General features: G+C 43.6%; 1 protein-coding gene across 1 annotated transcript in view; it reads right to left on the bottom strand.

Annotated features, from left to right (window-relative positions):
• The window catches only part of MGAT5B (alpha-1,6-mannosylglycoprotein 6-beta-N-acetylglucosaminyltransferase B), a 167,518-nt gene that overhangs the window by 87,968 nt on the left and 54,068 nt on the right, over positions 1–25,482 (bottom strand). Inside the window, exon 3 of the mRNA XM_083725826.1 lies at positions 16,391–16,535. Within this exon, the coding sequence (XP_083581952.1) occupies positions 16,391–16,535 (145 nt within the window). The remainder of the gene's footprint in view (positions 1–16,390; positions 16,536–25,482) is intronic.

The following is a 25,482-nucleotide window of genomic DNA, read 5'->3' as shown; positions in this document are numbered from 1 at the left end:
ATGATTGTAAGCCTTTTCTCTTTCTGGATTGTTAAAATACAGGAAAATGTCATTACAAATGAGCAAAACTTTAGGAGGGCTGTCCTGGGTTAACTCAGCAGGAAAATGTGTCCTGATTTCAGGTCCCTTCTATTTAAGCGTTATGTTTGTTCTTGAACAGATCACTGAACCTGAAGGCTGGAATTTAAAGTACCTCAATTCTCAAGGCTAAAAAAAAAAATCCTGCCTCTGGTTTTATGAACCTTCCTGGCTCCAGCTCTTGATTTAAAGGCCACACTCTGGCAGTAACTGATCCACATCCCCCCCCCCCTTTCAAGATGGTTTATGACTCCCAGCTTTGGCCCCTTGTGCTACCAAGGAGGGGGGGAGGGATGACTACATATCCTGAACTTTTTAAAAAAGACACCAATCTATTTAAAATCATGGGGCAAGACTCCACTGGGATATTAGAGCTGTTCCAAGGGAAGATTATGAAAGGTGTAAATTATATCTGGCAAGCAATTAAAGATGCAGTTCTTTGCCCATTTGCCTGGATGTTAGCCCCAGCAAACCCAAAGGGATTTAAAGCTGAGATATGTAGAGGGTTTTGCTGTCAATTATTAGTATTATTAACATCCTGCCAGTCCATCAGTTAAGAAACAAATTCAAATAACATGGGATGCTGCACAACATGGCCCAAGAAAAGGGCCATGTGAAACAACAACCCCAATCTCTTTAGTGTGAAAGCCCTGCTCATTCTAAAGCTGCATATCCGACCCCCGAGCCATCTGAAGGCAATCCTGTATAACATTATTTTAATGTTTTATTATGTTTTTATATGTATTGGAAACTGCCCAGAGTGGCTGGGGCAACCCAGTAAGGTGTGTGGGATATAAATAGTAAAATTTTCATTATGGAATGGGACATCCCTATTTTCATCGGATAAATGTTGGATGCATACTTAAGAGTAAGGCAGCAACTGTACCCCCCCCCCTTTCATGTTGAAGGTGTGTGCAATGGAACACCTCTCTGTCACCTTCTGCAAGCAAAGAGGATCGTGGCCGGTTTGTTTGTTTTTACGCAGGTGGGTAATAAACAACCACTTGCAGTAATCAGTGGAAAGCCCCCAAAACAGACTGTTGCAGGGTGCTGACAGCATTTGATCCAGGTGTGTGTGCAGGGGGAGTGATTCCACAGCAGGAATATAGTGGAAACCACCCAAACAAACCTGCCCCCCACCTTCTGGCCAGGTTGAGCTGAAAGGGCCCTGAACGTGACGGTGAATCTGCTTTTCTGCATCTCTCCTCAGCCCCTTGTTAGGATTGTTCTGTACACTCCACAAAACCCACTGCTCACATGCCTATTTGAAACATGTTCCTTTTCTTCCACAGGCACAGTGCTAAATGTTTGGCTTTGAGGGATTTGGACAGCTATAGGAAAAGAGGCCAGTCAAACATCTGCAAGAATAAGCAGCTGTGTAGAGCAGCTGGCCACTAGAAGCCCCTTCTTGCAGTGGGGCCACCAGAAGCCGCCAATCTTATTGCAGTTCAGTCTTCTATTTGTTTTGTTTTTCTCTTCCATTCTTGAAGGGATAATCTCTTGAAAATTTTGAGGACTTTGTATTCCGCTGCAAGCCACTTGAACAAGCTAGTTAAGTGGAGATGAACTTTCCTATTAGTATTCTGATGATCAGTGCTAATTCAGATGAAATCAGAATTGGCTTCTGGGGGGACTTTTTAGCTGGAAAATGGGCTATACTTCTAATGAGGCCTAATGGTCAAGATTCCCAGCTGGTACAAAATTGCCACAGCTCAAATAAAAAGCTGTATTTTACTACAGATGGCAATTGGGTCTATTACTCACAGAGTTTTTACCAGTTCCATTAACTGTCAGCTGCTCTTTTATCAAAAAGTATTAACTTAGAAATGAGTGTTTGGCTATCGCACTCTCAAATGCTCCTTTCATTTCTTCCAAATGAGGACGTTGTGTCACATTAGCTGTTCCGCAAGAATTTCTGTGAAATGTGCTATGGGTGTTTCTGTGGAAACAGACTTCAGAGTTTCAGCCCAAGAAGGCTCATGGAATATTACACTCCCGTAAGCTATATCGGAGTAAGATAATGGCATAGATAGTCTCTGCCATGCCTCTTTGCATTTTTGTCACATAACTATCGAAAAGTGATATTTTAAGACAAATGACTGAACACAATATAGAGTGAGTTTCAATTTCAGAACCTATTCAACCCTTTCAAATTGTTTAATGGGGGGCATATGGGGGGCCATGTAGGCAGGGGACATACACGCTTGTTGGAATTTAACCTGATCTTACACCAAGGGCCAAGCTACATGTCATGATAAGCACATTTTACAATGAGCACACTTCAGTGCAAATTTCTGTTCAGGTGGTGGTAGTGGTGGGAAAGACTTAAATCCTGTCCCAGCCATTTCCCCTTCAAAACAAAACTGGTCAGCTGAATGAAGATGGGGAAACCTGATGCCATGGACCAGTTGGATATAGAGGAATGGTGGGAAGAACCGGCTGGGGAACTCTGAAGGGTAGAAAACTCAGACTCAGGAGATTGGTGGTGGGAGGATGAAGAGTGGTCAGAGAAAGAAGAGGGAGACAACCGGGAAAGAGCTTTCCTATAAGAGGGACCAAGTGTGATTTTCGGATATGATTTTCACTCCATACATCTCATTTAGAAATTAAATCGAACACTTAATCCAAAAGTATGACTACGGCAAAGAGATCCCGCCCCATAGGACTCTCAGCAGACTTTCAAATATTAAGAGTGGCTGTATTTAAGCCCCTCTCTACAGATCTGTAGGGACGCGGGTGGCACTGTGGGTTAAATCACAGAGCCTAGGACTTGCCGATCAGAAGGTTGCCAGTTCGAATCCCGCGACGGGGTGAGCTCCTGTTGCTCGGTCCCAGCTCCTGCCAACCTAGCAGTTCGAAAGCACATCAAAGTGCAAGTAGATAAAAAGGTACCGCTCCGGCGGGAAGGTAAACAGCGTTTCCATGCACTGCTCTGGTTTGCCAGAAGCGGCTTAGTCATGCTGGCCACATGACCCGAAAGCTGTACGCTGGCTCCCTCAGCCAATAAAGCAAGATGAGCCCCGCAACCCCAGAGTCGGTCACGCCTGGACCTAATGGTCAGGGGTCCCTTTACCTTTACCTACAGATCTGTAGAGAGCTGATTGGCCAGAGAACCAGAGTTTGACAAAAATGTCTCTACAAGCCTCTTTCAGTTCATGGAAGTGTAAAATGTGTGAGGGACAGAAAAGAATATGTTGCTTTGAGGGTGGGATTTTTTTGGGTGGGGTGGGGGTGGGTGGTTAAAAATTGCCTAACATTCTTATTGAGAGGGCTGTGTCCCAGTAGCCCTAGTGGAAAAGCCTCCTTGTTGTGCTGTTGGTGGAGGAACACTTTTGGCACTATGTATAAAATCGTAGAGCTGAAAGGGATGCCACAGGTCATCTAGTCCCAAACCCATGACCCTGGGATTATGGTTCATTGTTCTCTGTTTGTTTTTATGGCATTTTTGTATTTTACATCTTTGTAAGTGGCTTTGAGAATCTTTTACTGGAAAAAGAATAAATTATTATTATTAATGTAATTGTGTGTGTGTGTGTGTGTGTGTGTGTGTGTGAGAGAGAGAGAGAGAGAGAGAGAGAGAGAGAGAGAGAGAGAGAGAGAGAGATTTATAACTATACAGTCCCTGTATGTAGGTTGTACTGTGTTTTCCTAATAATCAAATGATACCATGGTATTAAGTAGAGTTCACAGAAATGCTGCCATTGGTGCATTCCCAGTCTGCTAGCACATTTTTCTGGTGTCTCGGTAGGCTACCAGCAGTGAAGTAATAAATGCTGTTTGTTTATATATAAGCTTGTTTTGTGGCAATGGTATAAATTCCACCCAAACGTTCTGGGAGCTTGCCAGCTATTGAAATTAAAGTAAATTACTGTAGGTTCTCTCAAATAATTTTTTCCCTGGGACCTTAAAAACGTTTACTAACAAAAATATAGTACTTTTATTCCTGAGCATCAATATTGATTTTCCCTTTATTATTTTTAGATTTATATTTCTGTGTCTTGATTAAGATTCAGCTCACACTGCAGTTTATAATAGACTGACTACAGTATTTATCATCCTTCAAAAACTCCCTGTAAGATATATCTTTCCCCAAGGCAGCTCATTTTCAGTATGAGGTGACTGGGAGTTGACTCTTTTTTATATATCTTTTTTTATATATATAAAAAAGTGCACACATTAATTTAATTCCCCATTCCCCCTGCTTTGTCTCTTGTCTCCAATTTTGCCACTCTGGCTTAGTTATAGCATGTTTATCTCTTTACCGGATGCTGTATCTTTATTGCCTCTTATAAAATGGGCATTACTAAAAGATGAATCTCTTACTGCTTTGTGCATTGTCTCCACAGCACAAACTCTAAATACATTCTCAGTGTAATCTGGTATTCTTAGCAGCTCGCTGTCAAAAGCAGTGACTTCAATGTGTGACAAATACAAATGGTAGAAAATAGGTATTTTTAAAGACAGAATGTGAGGGATGTGTTGGAATTGAACTATTATAAAGTATCATTCATTCATGGGTCTCAAATGTCTCTTTATATAAGGTGCATCAATTGCCTTCCTAACCAGGCAGTGAAGAGTGGTTTCAAAGCAGCGTTTGATGTTGCTTCTAGTTCAGCTCTTGTCAGGTGACACAAGAGAGCCAGTAGGCATCTTTCTGGTGGAAACTCTGCTCTGGCTCCTGAGTCTGAGCAACTTGTTCCTTGAGTTGATTTCAGCGCCCATACTTGCCTGCCTGTCCACCTGTTGCTCATTTTTTTCTCCAGACTAGACAAAGTCATTCCTACTATTATTCCCTGTAGGGAGCTTTCTGGGTGGAAAGTACTCTTCTCACAATTAATTGCAGCACATAACATGCTGGACAGAAGTCCACACACGTCACATGCACCATGAATATTTTTTAACTTTTCTTGTAAGGGTGGGGCCTGAATTTGAGACACTCTTGGCATGGCTATAGGACTTGATGCCCTCCCTCCCATGACGTATAATACTTTTTATTCAAAAAATGAACTCTATTCACGTGGAGGAAGCCTAAAAGGCCATTCACTGTTAATAACTCCTTTTCAAATTGCCCCCCTTAAGAATCAAATTGCTCTCTGGTGGGACGTGTGCCCCATGTTGGGAACCATGAGCCTAGACCTTCAGGCATGGGGAACCTCTGACCTTTCAGATGTTCTTGGACCAAAATCTCCCATCTTCCTTGACCATTGACCATTCTCCAGTGAGAACTGGAGTCTATCACCAGCTGGAGGACCACAGCTTCACCATTCCTGGTTTAGAGATGTGAAGGTTTGGGGGGAAACCAGAAAATATGGAGTGGGGACACCCCCCCCATTTTTCTGCAACCCCCATCCTCATTTTTCTGGTTTTCTCTCAGGCCTTCTCATCTCTATTCCCAAATGCCAGGAATTCTATAATCTTATCTTTGTAAAAGCTGCTCCAGCACAGAAACAACCACGAATAAGCTTAACTCTCCTATTTCACATAAGAGGCACATTTAAAAAGAAGAAGGCGCCTTCCATTTATTTTCCTTGCAGAATAACCAGCCATAGGAAAAAGTAGCCCAAGTCTGGCACACTTGTCCCTCCCTCCCATCTCCCCCAGCATACTTTGCTCTCAGCATTTCTGGATGTGCAGGAAACTCCCTGTGCCATGGCTTTCATCGGTAAATGGTCTGAGATAGTATGACAACCCTTGGCTCCAAATGTCCGCAGTCAACAGTTTGCCACCAAATGTTAATGCAGAGAGAAGCTTCCCATGATAAATGGACTCTCCAGTGCATTGAAATTTAGTGCCAGAAAAGAACAAAGGGGAAGAAATGCTGAGGAATTAGCTCTCAGGGAAAAGGAAGGAAGGAAGGAAGGAAGGAAGGAAGGAAGGAAGGAAGGAAGGAAGGAGGAAGTGAGGTTTAGTGGGAAATTAAGGAACCATCATAAGTATGAAAAAACAACAATCCCACAATAATTTTCAAGATGAAGCCCCAAATTATTTTTAACATGAAACAATAGTGCATCTCATAAAAACTGTTGTGGATCAATGAACTGAGATTTGGCCTTACCCAGAGGTTTCTCAGGGAGGAACTCAATGTACTGTTAAGGAGATCTTTCTGTCAGCACGAGCATTTCAGCTTGCCAGACAGAACAATTTCCCCTCTCCTCCACCTGGGCTCCCCCAATGCATGCAGAGCCAAATTTTTTTGGGGGGGCCTGCAGGAGGAGGAGGAGGAGGAGACACAAACAAACCCTGTTGTGCTAGTGAAAAAAAATCCTTATGCGGGCTTCCACTAGCACAACTCATTAATTGAATCTGGCCACTGAAAAGTTGCACTGTTCTCAGGCCTACTGCTACATATTGTTATGCTTTGGGAGGGTTTGGGAGGGTAGGCTGTATGCCTGAGTCCCCTTCTGATTCCTGCATCCAGTACCGATTCAATTTCTGGGATAGCCAGACTAGCTTTGGATGAGGTAATGGCCCTTTAAGTATGGGACACTAAAGTAACAAATAGATGGGGGGCCCCTCCCTCAACTCACTGATAGTTAGAAACACAAAGGGCAGAGTTGAGTTATGTGAGCTAGAAGAAGTAGGTTGGGAAGCCAAGGAGACAGAACCATGCCCAAGTCCTGTTTGAATCCAAGGCTGTGACTATGGGAGAAACAAGACGCCACTTGGGGGTCTTGCTGCAAACTGTCCCTCCTAGGCTCAGGTTGTAAATACACCATATATCATAAAGACACCACAGCCTCTGCTGTCCCTCATTCTGAAGGAAATTGAACCCTGGCCAAGCATCTGGAACCCCTGGAATCTCGCACCGCTCAGAGATTGAGGTGGCATGCTGCAATATGTAAAGTGGAAATAGAAGCAATATCTCTGCCAGGGATGTTTGGAGAATGAAGATTTTTATATGTGAGGATTTATGCATATACTTTTGCATCGTGTGCATGATTGATGAATAATGTTCAGATATTGTGAAGTATAACCTACTTTGGGACATAATCTAGGCTGGGAATCAATAATGTCAGTGCAGTTCCATGGAAGCAGAAAATCTCTATGTGGCTCTGGTCCACCCATCAATTAAACTATATGGTACTTGACTTAAAACTCTTGAATGCAATTCACTTTAACTTTGAACACTACAAAGGGAAGTTCCACACTTAAACATCTCATTCATGGAGACTCATCGGCTCCTGAGATGTGTACTCATGGGAGAATGGCACTTCATATGCCACAGCAAAATCACACACTCATTCCTCTGTCATACTGATATTAATTGCTGTGTGGGGAAAATAAAATATGAAGCAGTCATGATCCTAATAGAAGGTGTGCAGTTTATGTGACCAACATTTCAAAAAATTAAAAACAGACAACAAACATGTGTTCAACCAGGGTGTGGATGAGCCCTAAGTGACTATAATGTGTATCAAAGCAGCAGCATCATCTCTGATAACCACCTAGAATAGCCAAATTTGGTTATCAGTTTGGGAATCAAATAAGGCTGGACTCAGAGAACTTCTCAGGTACAGAGAAGTATATTACTTTGTCATTTTAAAAAATAAAACAAAACAACAGCAACAGACTACAGTGGTACCTTGGGTTAATTCATTCCGGAGGTCCATTCTTAACCTGAAACTGTTCTTAACCTGAAGCACCACTTTAGCTAATGGGGCCTCCTGCTGCCGCCGTGCCGCCGGAGCACAATTTCTGTTCTTATCCTGAAGCAAAGTTCTTAACCCGAGGTACTATTTCTGGGTTAGCGGAGTCTGTAACCTGAAGCGTATGTAACCCGAGGTACCATTATAATAGAGACCTGTTCTCAGAGCTTTCAAGGAGCTGCAGAACCTTGAAAGAGGCCAGTGACAACAAAAACTTCTCTCCCATTGCAAATTACACCTGTGGGGCCCCCATTCTTCACTGGAACTATAGTGGGGGCTAAGAAGTAAATCCCCATTTCCTTCATATGTCATGGTTCATCCCCCTGCCCTGAAATGCCTCCATACGTTTTACAAAAAACCCCACACAATTACCAATTCTCCCATGAACATGGCAAGCACAGGATCACCACTTTCCCTTTTATATGCAGCTCTTCTCCTGTGTCTGACCCACAGAAATTAAACAAGTGAACTAAGCATTATTCTTCACTTTATCTCCATGCCAAGAAAAGCTTCCCTTGCAATTTTATGCTGTTAAAGGCACAGGACCAAGGAAACAATGTGGCGTCTCTAGCCACGCACCAACAGATGCATCTATTTGGGAATCTTTGTCGGGGCCAAACTCTAGCACTGTCGGCAGCCTCTGAAGTCATTGTAGTCCGCTGCCAACTACCCCTGACATCCTGTCGTGATTTCAGCATGGATAATGAATGAACGGGGACATGCTGTCTCTACTCCAGCCCCCTCTCCTCATTTTGATGCAACAGCAGCCATTCTTCACCACTCACTGGCCCAGAAGCCCCTGCTGTGCCCTGTTGCTGCTGCTGCCTGGGGATTGCTGTCATGTTTCCACCCAGGAAGAAGTAGCTGCATCTGAGCGAAGTGATGGATTGCCCAGGCACTCTACGGAACACCTAGAGGTTCCATTCTCATTCTTCTTCATGAAGTGGTGTTGAAAGCGAGCTGTTCTAATTTGATTTGGGATCTGCATTTAAGTAGCAGAGAATTCTTCAAAAAAACAATTTGGATAAAAGTGGTGCTGCAGATGGTGTGTTCCAGGAGCCCCGAACAAGAAAACAACATGCCAGTACTATTAATTAGAAACCTCAAATGAGGTTTGCCTTGAAATTAACACCTTTTTATTGCATCTGCTTGCACCTAAACATCTGAAGAATTAAAAAGTGCTTGCCAGTCTCAGTTCTCCTGGTTCCGGAGAACGAGAGAGGTGAAAGAAAAGTTAAATCACAGCAAGGATGGAATATGTCATAAGCTCAGATCACCCAGCCTACCAAGAAAACAGCAATACAGTGGTACCTTGGGTCAATAATTTAATTCGTTCTGGCGGTCCATTCTTAACCTGAAACTGTTCTTAACCTGAAGCACCACTTTAGCTAATGGGGCCACCTGCTGCCACCACACCACTGTGCGGTTTCTATTCTTATCCTGAAGCAAAGTTCTTAACCTGAGGTACTATTTCTGGGTTAGTGAAGTCTGTAACCTGAAGCATCTGTAACCTGAAGCACCTGTAACCCAAGGTACCACTGTATTCTCCTACACACTGAAAGAGCAAACGAGCTCGACTGGCAAAGCCTAGGAAAGACCTGAACATTCCTCCATCTAGTCCTGAAGCGGAGATCAGTTCCAACCACTGCAACTCCAAGTCACTAGGATGCCTTGACCAGAAACTCAAAGCAGGAACTAGGTATGAATTCAATTCAGGATAGTAGCTTTGCACCACCTGGCAATTATTGTCCCTGGAAACCTGGCACTCTGTGTAATAGCAGAGCTCTGGTTCTGGGAATCAGAAGGCTGGGTTCATGACCCCTCCCTCCCTGGTCATGAACCAGTTGTCTACAGGACTTTGACACTTGCCCCACCCTCTTTTACATGGGTCTTCCTCTAGGTTTTTCTTGGTATTTGCCACCAGCCACTTATATCCTATCCCCCCGCCACTCCAAAGGCAGAGAGTCCCTCCTAATGGCTTAAGAGGGTAGACTGTGGGTGGGTTCTCCTCTTCCTTTCAGAATGGAGTTATTCCAGTTTCCCAGTCCCCATTTGTAATCTGGCCAGCAATGTTTATAGAGCGCAGGTGGGGGATGTGGTGCCATCCAGTGATGACTGGACTGCAGCTCCCATCGTTCCTAACCGACAGCCATCCTCACTACGGCTTTTTATAGAACATGTAGGCACTCAGGGTTGCTCTTGCTTTTTAATTGCATCATACCAGACTAGAATGTTTGCCAATGAAGTACCTTAACCACAGAAAGAGGAATGCATTGGCAGAACAAGCAATTTAGACAAAAGGAACTACAAGAGAATTTGACTATTCCACTTTGGCTCAAGCATTACATTAATTTGCAGAGCTGGTCCTAAGACTTAATTACTGGGCTAAAAAGACAGGGTGCTTCTCTCTTGACATTAAAGGACATTGACAGCATTTCCTCAGGATGGGCAGTGTCTGACACAAAGCCCCATCATGGGAAGACTGCCTTCTCTCTCTCTCTCTCTCTCTCTCTCTCTCTCTCTCTCTCTCTCTCTCTCTCTCTCTCTCTCTCTCTCTCTCTCTCTCTCTCTCTCTCTCTGTTCAGAGCTGGAATGTTTCCTTATAGGAAGGCACAAGGGCTTAGCTATTTGCCAATTTGGGATCAACACTGCCAAGACTGGGCATTAATTACCAAGGGCAGATGAGAGAGGAGAAGAGGGAAAACTATCTGTCCAAACAGATATTCCTTTAGCTATCACCACTTAACTGAGCGTTGTTTAGGTGAGCAGAAAGATGCATCCTGTGCTGAAGGCACTTCCCTAAAGCACTCCTGGCCTAGAATTAATCAGGGAATCAAGGGGTCAGCTCTTCTTTTCTTCTGGCTTATAAGTAACTAGTGTATCTGCATGTATCCCAAGCGGTATTAGAAACACTAAGCAGCCATTTTGTCTAGGCAGCACAGACATGGCCTTTCTTTCCTGCAGCAGGGTTCAATTAAGCTAAGGGAGCCACTGGCGGAGGAAGAGGAGAGCGAGGGGAGTGCACCACCCCCAGCAGCGCAATCCCAGTGGGGTGCCATCACGGCTGCCCCCTTCCCGCTCTGGGCACCATGCCCCCGCAGGCGGCGTGCCAGGGCACACGGCCCACCCCCAGGATGTGGGGGTAGCAGGCGCAGTGGTTTCTGCTCTGGTGACAAGACATTACTACTTGTTATTACATCGTGACAGGCATAAGAGGCCACAAATGCAACTGTCAAATTCCCACTCAGTTAAGAAGCCCTCTGGGTGACCTTGGTCCAGTCATCATCTAAGCTAACCTATTTTACAGGGTTGAAGTGAGGATAAAATGGGGAGGGGGGCAGTATATTTGAATGAGAAACTACCTCATTCAGGCGTCTCAAACCAATATGTGAACTAAAACACAGCCACCTTCACACAGCCACCTTCACACATGCAGTTCTCATACAAAACCAATGTGTTAAAAAAAAGGGTGTTTATCAGGGGAAAGTGTGCATATAACTGCATATATTGGTAAAGATAATATACAAAAATATTAGGGTAGATTCAGTGGTTTTCTTCTAGAAAAATAGGTTCTGGTAGTCACCATGAAGTTGTTTCAGTAAGCACCACACTTTGAAACAACAAAAAGAGGTTCCGGTACTGCATACCCTTCCCCCCCTGCCGCCCAATTCATCTTTATTGGTTTTTAGCAACAGAAATGCTTTCTTAACATAAAATCACAGTAAAAAGTTTCAGTTTCAGTTATATACCAGCGATAGAAGACCTTCATGTAGTTTTCCTTACCCTTGAGTACCCCCGGGGGGGGGGGGAGCACTGGGTACATTAGTCACAACTATATACCAAAGTGAGCTTCTTCAGAGAAATTCACACTAAATTGCTGCTGAATTTTCATGGTGAGCTTTTTTAAAAAGAACTGAAGATTGCTGCAGAAACATGGAGAAATGAATTTAAGATTGGAAAAATGAGAAACTGAGGAAAACCAAAGTTGGCATATTCGTCTCTCCTTACCCTGAGCTCCAGTTATCTAGGATAAAAAGGTAACAAAGAAAACAAAGACATCCGAGTTCTGGGACAAGTGCCAAATTCAGTGAAACTATTTGTCAGAAGAGACCTGAAGAATACCCTGGATTCCTTATGCACTTTGCATACAGGTGTATCCATAGCATGTAGGTAAGGAGCTGCTCTCCCTAGATAGCCATCATAGGCAGCAGGCTAGATTCCACTGGATCCTGAACCCATGACTTGGGAATATCAAGCAGCTGTTCTTACACATTCACATGCCATCCTTTCACACAAACAGCATTTGGGAGTAAGCTTTGTTGTCTGCCATTTCTTTTTCTGATGTTCTTGGCTGTTTCAATGTTTTATATATTGATTTTTGCTGTTTAAACGTGATCATGGATTTTAATTAATTTTATTTGACTGGCTCGGCACCCCACTTTCAGACACCCAACTGAAAAGCAGTATAGAAATTTTGCAAACAAGCAAACAAACATCCATGCACCCACTCGAGCAGTTGATCAATAAACTGAAAATCCTGCCAACAGCATCCAGCCCCATCTGTTTCTAGGCCTTGCGCCCTAATAGTCCCTTACATCCTTGACAATTTTAAAAATGTTCATAGCCGTTCTGTAATGCCTTCGTAACAAAGCAAACAGCTAGGGAGATCTTGTTTCAAATCGGCTGAAAACCATTTAACTAATAAATCCAGAGGTTTCAAATGCCTGCATTTACTTAAAGATTATTATTGTTACTATTTGGTCAAGTGCATCTGAGTTTAGAGATGGAGATAAACACCCTATTTTTCCACAAATCTACATGATCTGTGAATTTGAATGTGCCACTTCATTTGTCTCTCTACCACTGTATAAAAGGGTAAAGGGAACCCTGACCATTAGGTCCAGTCGTGGCCAACTCTAGGGTTGCGGTGCTCATCTTGCTTTATTGGCCAAGGGAGCCGGCGTACAGCTTCTGGGTCATATGGCCAGCATGACTACGCTGCTTCTGGCGAACCAGAGCAGTGCACAGAAATGCTGTTTACCTTCCCGCTTGAGCGGTACCTATTTACTGTAATTCTTGCTCTATAAGACTCACTTTTTTCCTCCTAAAAAGTAAGGGGAAATGTGTGTGCGTCTTATGGAGCGAATGCAGGCTGCGCAGCTATCCCAGAAGCCAGAACAGCAAGAGGGATTGCTGCTTTCACTGCGCAGCGATCCTTCTTGCTGTTCTGGCTTCTGAGATTCAGAATATTTTTTTCTTGTTTTCCTCCTCCAAAAACTAGGTGCATCTTGTGGTCTGGTGCATCTTCTAGAGTGAAAAAAATGGTATCTACTCGCACTTTGACATGCTTTCGAACTGCTAGGTTGGCAGGACCTGGGACCGAGCAACGGGAGGTCACCCCGTCGCGGGGATTTGAACCACTGACCTTCTGATCGGCAAGTCCTAGGCTCTGTGGTTTAACCCACAGCACCACCTGCATCCCCCTACCACTGTATGAAGTGCCCTAAATGATTATCCAGAGCTAGCTTTGACTTCTCATATAGATAAATCACTTAACCCATTTATAGGTCATAACATTTCTGGTGGCCTGAATGTCTGTTTCCCTTTCAAAGATTAGAAGAAGAAAAAAATCATGCCAGGGAGTGTTGGTGCTGGCTTGCACTCATGATTGAGAGGGCTGACGTCACATGCACAGCGCCCTGATATCACACAACATCATGACGTCACAAGCACGACATCATGATGTCCAACACGTGATGTTGCATGACATTGTGAGATTGCTGCTGGATATTGAGGGGGCTGAGCCCCTCCTTAAAACTTTGGGGGTCTAAAGTTCCTCTGCCCCCAGAGCTGGTGCCCCTGCCAAGGAGACCTTTGATCTAGGGGCCAACAAGCTTTCAGATGGAGAAAAGTGTGGCTGGTGGGGTGAGGAGGAGGAGAAGGAGGAGAGTTTGCCAAAGCAAACCTGCAGTCAACTGAATACTCTGCCACCCAGTTATTTGCTACTAACTTAATCAAAGCTTAACTTCAAAGCAGATTGCTGCTGCATTATAGAGGAAATTGGCAGCTCTCTCTTTCGAAAGCAGGCTTGGACCATTGAACTGGAATGAAGCCAAAGAGCAGGGGCTTATTAAGTCCTTTGCTTCTTATTGGGGCTTAAAAGAAGTAATGGTGTGCAGATATCTCTCTGTACTACAACCCCTGCAGGGAAAAGAAAATAAGATAATTGGGAAGGAGCAAGACTGGGCACCACCATCGATTTCAGCTGCATAGTCCAGATAAAAAGCGGCTTAGCACCTTTGGAGCTCTCAATGGTGCTGTATTGTGTCATACAGCAATGCAATTTTCAGCACTTTCCGTGTGTGTGTGTGTGTGTGTGTGTGTGTGTGCTACAACCAAAATGCATTAACTTCATAAAACCCTCTCATACGTTATTGATGTCCAATATCTGCTAAATATTCAATGTCTCAACGCCTGAAGTCAATTTTGACTTCCAATATTTGATAGACTATGCATGCTATTTAATATCTATTTGATGATTGATTGTATTAATATTTGACCTTCAGTCATTCCTAACCTATATTCTATAGCCGACAGCAAGAGCATTTGATATTCTGCATGTAATATGCACATTCAGGAGCAATTCCATACACTTTTACCAGGGAATGATTCCAGTGGGGTTTACGTCTTATTAGACTTGCACAGGATTGTGTTGTCATCCTGGCTGGTTTGAGTTATTCCAGAGTGAGGCTTGAAGAGCTACAAAAACCTGCAAAATCTCTTTCACCTGAGACCTTGGGAAGACAGGAAATTAGCATGAGTATCACCTCTAAGTCCCTGAAAGCCTATTCAGAGGCAGTTTTAGGGTAGCATGGCCAGTTCAGCAGTACCAGGTACCAGAGCTGCAGGGGGCGCTGCAACAATGATGTAGAGTGGAGCATAAGAGACAGGGGGTGCCATATTTTAGCATTTCACAGGCTAAAATTTGAGAGTCCAAAGTCTGCCACTGGCCTGTTGACCTCCCACCTGGAAAGGTTTTTGCTTCATTTAAATTCCAGTGAAATTGAGTATGACAGGATAGTTGTGAAAAAAGAAAGACCCATTAATTTTATTGAGGTCACTTCAGCCCAACTAACTTTCTTCAGATTGGAGCCACTGTTTGTTCACAGCCTAAGTAAGCAAGGGAAATTTATTGTCTGAATACACAAAATACTTTGAAGTGGATAATGAGCGAGAAAGAGAGGGGAGGGAGTTTGTTTGTTTGTTACTAGATGATTGTGGTGTTAATTACTTTGGATATTAACTTTGTTCCATGACAGTGCCCAACTTTTTTGTTCTTTAAAAAATGTTGTTTCCATTGTTAACAATTGCACAGTCATCAGAAACTAACCATGCACACTCTCAAGAGCTAGATCAAGTTGAAATCAAATTAAAAGCTCTACATTTCAAAACATGCAGTCAATCCATCATACAAATTAACTGACGTTGTTAGCCTTAGTAAAAACTGAATTGCACTTCCAGTCATTATTTTAAAACCAATCATTTATGTGGAGGTAATTAGTCATTTTATGGTGCCTACAGAATTTCTGATTCCATTCCTTATGGAGATGCTGTTTGATAGTAACTTATTAAAGGGTATTTACCTCCCTACCCACACAGTCCGCAGCTGATTCTTGGATCAGATTCCCCTGGATAAATAATTTATTTAACTGGATTGCTCAAGATCAAGCCTGTGATTGAAGCTCAAAACCCTCCACTCTCTAATACTAAATGGCAATAGGAAAAACCCACAATTGAAAACCTAGTGCTATTGAAGAGAGTTGCCCACTGGAGAAATAGACCTTACAATTAACATTAATGATACAGTAGCTGTTGCACCACTCATCAGTGCTCTTGGCCCTTCTCCATCACGTGTAGGGAGCAATACTGAAACCTTGCTTGCTAAGCAGGGTGGACCATTAACCATGAAGGTAATGTCCGGTTCTCCAGTTAAAAAATAGCAACCCATTCTAATGATTTAAGCAAGGAACAGGGAATCAATGGTCTTCCAGGTGTTATTGGGCTCTAGCCAGCAGTGTGCGGTCAGTGGACTAGAGGGACTAGGTTAATCCCCTAAATGTTTCGCTGGCACCTCCTTCTCAAAGCCTGGAAAGCTTCTGCCTGGCTTAGAGAGGGAGGCACAATGCTCCAGTGAGTCCAGAAGCCCTCCTGTCTCCTTCCCAAAGCCCAGGAAGCTTATGTCCAGTTTAAGAAGGGAGGTGAGATGTTCACTTGTGACCCTCCCCGCCCCACCACATCACCCTCACAAGCAGGCGGCTCTGGCCCTAACTGTTCTCCTTCAAAAAAATTCACCACATGCCACTGCCTTCAGCTCCCATTAGCCCCAACAAGAACAGCCAACAGTAAGAGACTGTGGAAGTTGTAGCCCAAGAACACCAGTAGGGCCACAAGTTGACCACTCCTGAATTAAGCTATATTCCTGAACCCATAATATGCCATCAGAATCAAAGAGCTGAGGAATCGGAGCATGCAGCAGCTGGAGTAATCAGTCCATATGAACTCCATATGCAGATCTGGGTCTCACCCACTTCTTGGATCCAGGAAAAGAGGAACCTGTATCAATGAATGCTTCAGGCCAATGTTTCATATCTACTGGTACTACTAACCTGTCCATAGGGAAATGTGTCTCCTCCCCTTTCCGGAAGTCCGTGCTATTCTCCAGCCTGGCTAGCACATCCATCCTCTTCACCATCATCTCCAGCATGTCACTCATCTTCCGCAGCACCCCTCTGGACTCCAGAGCACCCATCACTGCAGCCAAACAAAAAAGCAAGAGGAAAGGTAAGCACAGTCTGCAGTGGTCCTCAGGAGGCAGCAGAAAAGCATTCAGACAGGTGTGTGAAGTTGAAAGGCAACAATTGTTTTTATAGTGAAAAGGGTCGTAGTGGGGTGTGCAGCAGGGGTGGGGTGTGCAGTATTGCTTGAATAATGTAATACTTTCCAGCAGGCTGCATCCAGCTAAGTGACACTTTTGTGCACTTGGGGTGTGCGTGGTCCAAATGAATACAGTGGTACCTCGGGTTACAGATGCTTCAGGTTACAGACTCTGCTAACCCAGAAATAGTACCTTGGGTTAAGAACTTTGCTTCTGGACGAGAACAGAAATTGTGCGGTACCTCAGGTTAAGAACAGTTTCAGGTTAAGAACAGGCCTCCAGAACGAATTAAGTTCTTAACCCGAGGTACCACTGTAAAAAATCCCTGTTCATGTTGATTAACTTCAACAGGTTTACTCTGAGTATGTCTAGTGCTGTATATAATATTGTATATTTATTATATTTATTATACTATTATATTATATTATATTATATTATATTATATTATATTATATTATATTATTTTCACAACATAAATAATATAAATGATTCAGTATATTTAACATTTAGGCTGCAATCCCAGTGTATATGCACCTGGGTATAAGTCCCATTGAATTCCCTGGGAGTTACCTCTGAGTAAACATGCTCTGGAGTGCATTATAGAGGTTATCAGCTTCCATCACATAATGTGTCTGTACTAAGAGCCTTTAGCACAATGGTTGAATATCAGTGCCTATTAACTCAAGGGTGGGTTTGGAGTAAATGCACTGATACACTCAGGCACTACATTGCATGAAGATAAGGTGTCATCTGCCATGTTTTATGCTGACCCTGCTTTTTTAAAAAAATGCTGACCCTACCATTTTATGCTGACTCTACCATTTTTAAAAAAAACAAAACCCTGCCCTTTAAACACTGGGGTGACCTGGTGAGTCACCCTGAAGCTACACCTGTTGCCTTTTATTTTCTCTCTTTTGGTAATGCACAAGAGACCTTATGATGAGGTTAGAGGGCAGAGGATTAGTTCCTATTGCATAATGCTAGTACTCATTAAACTTATCATTCCACTCTCATAGACTCCTTTTAAAGAAGGTACAACACATTTTCATTTACACAGCAGCAGGGGTTAGAGCCTGCTGAGATGCAAACTGACACAGTTATGTAACACATATTTTGTAGCACAAAACACAGATCCACAACCAGAAGCTGAATTTCTGGATGTCCCAGACAAGCAAAGCAAACAATCACCAAGTTACAATTGTTTTGGAGTATGGCTACAATGGCAAGAAAGTATATCGTGGATTTTGATGTATTTTAATGTGTCGACTTGAAATGTACTTGCTCTGGTGTGAACCACACTGGAGTAATCAAACAGTGGTATAAGAATATCATTGGATTTGTGTATTTCCCCCATGAAGCACAGGAACCCTATCAGTAAGAATCTTGGCTATCCTATCATAAATAGAGACTTATGGAATCATTCAGCTAAAACTTCTCGCTATTTTGATTCATGCAGAAGGCAATTCGCTACAAAGCTGAACTCCACTCACCGGGGATGACAACCCTGTTTTTGTTTACATTGTCACTTTTCCTGGGTAGAGAGGTTTTGCTAGGGTTGCCAACTTATTTGTGAGCTCTGCTCCAGTGCCTTTAAGAGCAGCCTGATGTGCAAAAATTAAGGAGGTGACTTTTCCCTATCACTTTATAAACAAGCAAATGGGGTGGGCGGAAGTCACCTCCTTAATTTCTATATTTCCAGCTGCTCCTAAAGGCACTGTTGCTCCCCCATATGGAATCAGGATGCCATACACCACAATATGAAACACAATTAACTATTTAACTGCCAGATTCCATTTCATTCTTCCGTGCAGGTATCCTGCCTCACTACCTAGTCCTCTCCACTTTGGCTTCAAGCCTTGGGTTTGCTAAAAAAATGGTTCCTTGTTCTGCCTTCCCAAAGCACCTTAGAGATGTGCTGAGGAAGCTCTGACAGCTTCAGCATCACATACCTTGGCAGTAAACCTCATGAGCAGCCAGCAGCTCTAGCACTGCTCAAGGGTGAGCTGGTAAGCTGTAAGAGATTTTGTTTTAGGTAGACCTCTTCTCACTCAACTGCCTCAGGGGTGTGTATACCATCAGAAGAAAAAGAAGAGTTTGGATTTGATATCCCGCTTTATCACTACCGAAAGGAGTCTCAAAGCGGCTAACATTCTCCTTTCCCTTCCTCCCCCACAACAAACACTCTGTGAGGTGAGGGGGGCTGAGAGACTTCAGAGAAGTGTGACTAGCCCAAGGTCACCCAGCAGCTGCATGTGGAGGAGCGGAGACGCGAACCTGGTTCCCCAGATTACGAGTCTACCGCTCTTAACCACTACACCACACTGGTAGGTTTTTTTCTCTCTATCCCTCCACACTGCTTGATGTGACCTAATTATCTGGAAGCTAAATAAAGTGAAGCAGGCCAAATTCAAACCAAATTAAGCCCCTCGTTGATTGAACAAAGGAGATAAAAACAACTCTCTTTTCAGGACCAACCAGAACAAGTGAGCCAAAACAAAGAAGAAAAAATTATGACTAGACCTCAGTAGGGGTTGGGGAAATAAAGCTCTAAATGCTGCCCAGAAGGGGATCTAGACAACTTAAACAGGTGTGGTCATGCAGTTAAACTTTTCTTAGTTGGGTGAGACCAAACTCAAGAGCCAGGTTTCCCCTTCTTTGCTCCCCTGCTCATGCTACCCCCAAGAAGCAAAACACCTCCCTCTGCCGTTCAAAACTCAGCTCCTCAAATGCTTAAGCAAATCATAAGTGGAAGTGAATTCTCAGGGCAGCCATTCACATAAGCCAGTTCCCTCGAGGACTTCTCCATACATAGTTTTTATTTGCATCTTGCCTTGAGCAATCCCAAATGTTCATGAGCAGCAAAATGGTACTGAATGCACCACAATCCAGTACGGAATAAAATGAAGTTTGCCGAAAGCTTGCAATCAAAATGAAACAGGGAAAGTAGAAGGGAGTGAGCAAGAAGAAAAGTGGAATGATGGAATTATTTGAAAAGTAAATGTGTACCTAATATTAAAAAAACAGAACAAACAAGCCATATAGTTCAGTGTTCTTCAACCTTGAGGCCCCAGATATTTTGGACTCCCAACTTTCACCACCCTCAGCCAGCTTCGCCAATGATCTGGGATAATGGAAACTGCATTTAGAGAACCAAGTTTGAAGAATACTGCTGTGGGATATATATATAATAGCATTTGGATACAGAGTTGACTTGGGGGGTGTGCACATTGTTTTTTAAATGAACAGAAGCTCTCTGACCAAAATCAGCAACTGAAGCTTTTGCAATCAGTCTGTCCCTCTGCAAGAGAACACCCGCCTTTTACAGGCATAGGGCTGCTGTCCATTTAAATTGTGGAAACCCTAATCAAAACACATCCCTGTTTAGAAAAGGGATATTTGGCTATTTAAGACACAACAGTCCTCCAGGAACTGCTTCACTGAAATTAAATAATAATAATAATTTATTTATACCCCGCCCATCTGGCTGAGTTTCCCCAGCCACTCTGGGAGGATCCCAATCGAGTGTTAAAAACAATATAGCATTAAATATTAAAAACCTCCCTAAACAGGGATGCCTTCAGATGTCTTTCAAAAGTAAGATAGCTGCTTATTTCCTTGACATCTGATGGGAGGGCATTCCACAGGGTGGGCGCCACTACCGAGAAGGCCCTCTGTCTGGTTCCCTGTAACCTCACTTCTCACAATGAGGGAACCGCCAGAAGGCCCTCGGCGCTGGATCTCAGTGTCCGGGCTGAACGATGGGGGTGGAGACGCTCCTTCAGGGATACTGGACCGAGGCCATTTAGGGCTTTAAAGGTCAGCACCAACACTTTGAATTGTGCTAGGAAATGTACTGGAAGCCAATGCAGATCTCTCAGGACTGGTGTTATGTGGTCCCAGTGGCCACTCCCAGTCACCAGTCTAGCTGCCGCATTCTGGATTAATTGCAGTTTCCGGGTCACCTTCAAAGAGTTGCATACAATTAATGAAGTAAAGGAAGAGATGTGTGAAAATCAACCCACTTTACACCCTGGCCTCAATATGCTACATATACGACAGTGCTTCCAGAGGCGAATTTAGGGCATCGTGACTGGTTCCGCTGCACTGGGTGCTGAGCCTAGGGAGCACCACAGAGCGCCACAGCTATGATGTAGTGAATTGAGCCAGACAGAAGTCGAGAGGTGGGTAGCGGGCTCTGAATTTTGGCTTCCCACAGAACACTGCTGAAATAAGAAAGACCCAAGTCTACTCCTGGTGTTCCCAACCAAGTATGTTCTATTCCCTTTCATATGCAATCTGTTCATAGGGATGGAGGAGAAATATAACTCAATTCACAGTTAAGGTCAAGTATCTTCAGCCACAAGGACTGGGGACTGGTGGCCCTCCAGGTGTTTTTAGATTCCAACTCCTATCAGCCCTGGCCAGCATGGCCAATGACCAGGGATGCTAGGAGTCCTACAACCAAAGATTCCTTGTCTCTGTTCTCACACATATTTCCATACCAAACATCATTTTGACGCCTCACTCCCTATTAGGGGTGGGGAGGTGTATACCATCCAGCAATGTTACATGCTATGGCAAAAACCAACACCTTTCATTTTGAACATATGGAAACTTAAAGGGTCACTCACACCCAACCAGATTGCTGTCCCATGTGGTTTGGTATCTAGTCAATATGTGGGTCACAAAATGTGCCTTACAGGCAATGCACAGCCTGCAGGCTGCATGTTGCCCACCTCTGCCATAAATCAGCTTCGAGATGGAGGATTTCTCATATTCTCTAACTTCAAGGTTAATCAGAGCAGTTTCATTTGCTGGGAAAGACAAGCAAGCACCAATCCTCGGAGACTTGCATGGAGAACAGGCCACCACATTGTGCTTATGTGGGCTTTAATATATTGTATTTCCAGTATATATACAACACAAACCCATTACCAGTAGAACTTCCCCAAGGGACATAGCAACTTGCAGCTCTCAGCATTGCAAAGTCCTGCTCCAGGCTATGTCCTTGTTCATACATCATTTGTAAAATCACACATTCACTTTCTGCTCCAGACTCTCTTTAGCTGGCATATGGCAGTGATGTATGATGCAGAAGTGACACCATTAAATTATCTGAATCCCAGGTAGAACTTTTTGTATGTTATATAAACAATAACTGCTGAAAGAAATGAACACAGTGGTTGGAACTGCACAAAATACGCACTCTCAATAGCAAAATAATTCACTCCATGCCAGGCATGTACTTGCATATACAAACACTACAGTACATTTCTCAGATGCGGTCAAGGCACAGAGGTGGTGGTGGGGAGGCAGGAGCAATGGAGGATGGCTGCAGAAGAAAGCATTATTACATTGATATTTCACCTTTACTCCAAGGAGCTCAAGCTGTTGTACATCGGTGTTCTTCAACCTTGCATCCCTGGGTGTTGTTGGACTGCAGCTCCCATCCATCTCCAGTCAACTTAGTCAATGGTAAGGGATGATAGGAGTTGTAGTCCAACAACATCTGAGGACCCACGGTTAAAGGACATGGGTATACATAGTTCTCCATGCTCAACCATACCCCTTTTATGCTTATGACAAGCTTGTAAGGTAGACTATGTTCTTATTCTCTCAGAGGTAATCACTGGTCCAAGGTCACCCAGGGAGCTTCTTGCGATCTGAACCGGGTCCAACACTACACCACACTACACTACACTACTCTGAACACTGCACTGCATCTACACCTCACCTCTTCTCTCCTTACCTGCTCACCTGCTCCTACCCTAAACCCTTGTGGAATAGGATCCAGGGCAGAGTCCACCTGTCCTGTCCACCTCCATGAATGCAAGCAGCTCTCTTTTCTCCACAGTGATTTTTACAGCCATATCAAACACATAAATGCAAGTATTCCATGATCAGATTGATACAACAAACTTACCAATTCTATACCAGTTATAATTTGGGGTAGTTATATGGTAGCTAATTAGATTCATAATATGTGACACATATATCATACCCCCCAATTGCCCTGATTAAATTGGGACATCCTGTTTTGGGGGGTACCGTGCGCTCAGCACAGCACCCCCAAACACACAAGATTGCAACCTCATGTGGGTCCTGTGACTTGTGCAGGAGCGCAGCTGGGAAGATACATGTCCCAGCTTTCTGCTTCAACATATTGGAGGGTGTGTTATATAAAGAGGCAGTTGCCTGTAGCCTTCAAATGAAAAACCCAACCAAGAATCAAGTCAAGACTTCAATTCATGGGTGTGCTCTCATTCATTGCAGTGACTGGAAGAGGGAAGGCCAGTTCCCCACTGCCCCTTAAAAATAAAGGGAAAAAGAAGAGAAGTGACATTGGGATTAATCACCACCACCCCTTGCAGTTACTGTGCAAGTCAAACCTGAGCCATCTAAATCATTGGCTTTAAAAACAGAAACCAGAGCTATCCTTGGAGAGCTTTTTGGAGACAGAGAGAGGCTGAGTCCTTGCCTCCTTTGCAGAGCATGGAGCAAAGCATTTCATCCTGTTCTCAAAGCAATGAAGAAGTTAGATACACTAACATCACTGCCCACAGGATACTCCTAGAGATGGGGGGGGATATGCTTGGGCTGCTTCTCGCTGCAATTGCACCCAACCCAATGCTTCCAAACTTGCTTTGTGCACTCCCAATCAAATGCCATGCTTCTTCTGATTTTGCAAGGACTTTTGGTGTGCAAAAAGTGTGCAAAACATTGTAAATGTTGTAGAAATGATGACTACAAAATGTGCATCTTATGGATGTAAGTCAGACAGTGAGTCGCAAACAGAGGATTGTGGCTGGATGCATTTAAAAGTGTGTGTTTATGTTAAAATGTGTATAAAATGTACACAATGGGACAGGAGAGGACAGAATAGCATGCAACAGGATGGAGCACACCTATGATCAAAAGGTGATGGAGTTGAGAAGGGCCTTAGCTCAATGGCAAAGCATTTGCTTTGCATAAAGAAGGTCCTGGGATCAGTCCTCACATCTCCAGGTAAGAGTGAGAGTGACCCTTGCCTGATACCCTGGGAAGCCACTGCCAGTCAGTGTAGACAATTCTGGAGCTAGGTGGATCCTGGACCAATAGGTCTGACTCAATTCCTATGAGTTGCTGATCATCTCATTTCCATGTGCTCCTCCTACCCTGGGAGAACCCTTAAAACTGCTCCTTTGAGGCTATCGCTAAGTTCCAAGTTGCGGCTGGCAATTTTGTTATTTTGTGTTCAGAACCAGAGCATTCAAACACAGAAAAAAGCCCAGAGGATTTGAATAATCCATTCCTGTAGCCACACCTTTTTTGGAAAGCACTTTGGAGACTGGAATTGGCACAGTGCTCTGTGCTGGATTACAGAGGGAGAGGGAGCAAGCAAGCAGCTATTAATTATACAATAAACACGCATCCAGCTAAAAAGTGACTGCTCGCCTGAAGGGCTAAACGCAGCCACTGCTTCTTCGCTGCCTCCTTTTGTGTCTATATTATAACCACCAAATCTGGACCCATTCCCAGGTATTGGGGAACGAGAATAATAGTCCCCAGCAGGCAGAACATTCGAAAAAGAAAGTCCATGGAAACAGAATCAACTTGCAGCTGAGTAATTGAGGGTGACCCCCGACACTGTATTTTATTAAAGTTTCAGATCTGCCAAAATTTCTGCTGTGGGCTTTAGTGAGGACTCTGAGATTATGAAGAAATTCAGAAAAGGGGCTGACTAAGGAGAAGAGGAAGGCGGGGAGTCTGGATGGAAGAAGGGCACAGACACCAGGGAAGAACATAAAAATGCTGCAAGTGAGTTATTAAACTAATGAATGAACACCATAAAAGCTGAGCTGAACATTCCCCGGAAAATTGGTGTCTAATTGGTTGAGGAGATTTGTGCAATGCAAATTAGAAGGAAGATTCTTGTTAAATTTTCCACATTCCAGTTGGATAACATGCATGGACCATTTGTAAATGTCCTGCTATGGGAAGGGCATCTGCCTTAAATTCTATTTCAGAAAGGCTCCTTGCCTCTCTCTCCTGCATTTGCTTAGTAAGTGTATTTGGCCCATTCATTTGATTTGCCCATATGGGGATGCTTCATAAGGAAGTCTACTGCATGTTGTTATCATGTTTTGATATGTATTCAAAATATCAGTTGGTATTGATGAAGTGTAAAGAAAGACGGAGTCTCATACTAAATTTCTTCGCTCGGGTGTCTTTGCGCACACAGTCACAATTGCTGGACAAAGTACCAATGAACATGTGGTACATGTCCAGAATTCTGCAGTGATTTCCACAATAATGGTAGCTGTGTAGCACTGCACAGAAATAGTTGCAAAGAGGGATTGGCATTTGTCTGATTCACATGACTGTGTACATGGGAATGGATTCTCGTGGAGAAAATTTAGCCTGCTATGATGGTGTAAACCAGAAGCCAGAAAAAGACTGTATTGTGCTTTGAAAGCAGTACAGGAAGTATGGCTTACACCACTGGTTCCTAACCTTTTTTTGGTCATGCCCCACCTAAGCATTTCTAAAATCCTGATGCCTCCCCCCCCCCCCCCCGCATAGCTGTCAACTTTCCCCTTTTGTTGCGAGGAATCCTATTCAGAATAAGGGAATTTCCCTTTAAAAAAGGGAAACGTTGACAGCTATGCCCCCCTGTGACATATAATTCTTATTATTCAAAAAGTGAACTCCTATTCACAAGGAGGAAGTCTAAAAGGCCATTCATTGTTAATAACTCATTCTTGAATTTCCCCCCCTTAAAAATCAAATTGTCTCTCTGTGCAGCGTGTGCCTCACATTGGGAACCATGGGTCTACACAGAGG

This window comes from Podarcis gaigeae (assembly GCF_964106915.1).
Source record: "Podarcis gaigeae genome assembly, chromosome: 2".
NCBI lineage: Eukaryota > Metazoa > Chordata > Lepidosauria > Squamata > Lacertidae > Podarcis > Podarcis gaigeae.
This window is presented reverse-complemented; position numbering and strand designations above follow the sequence as displayed.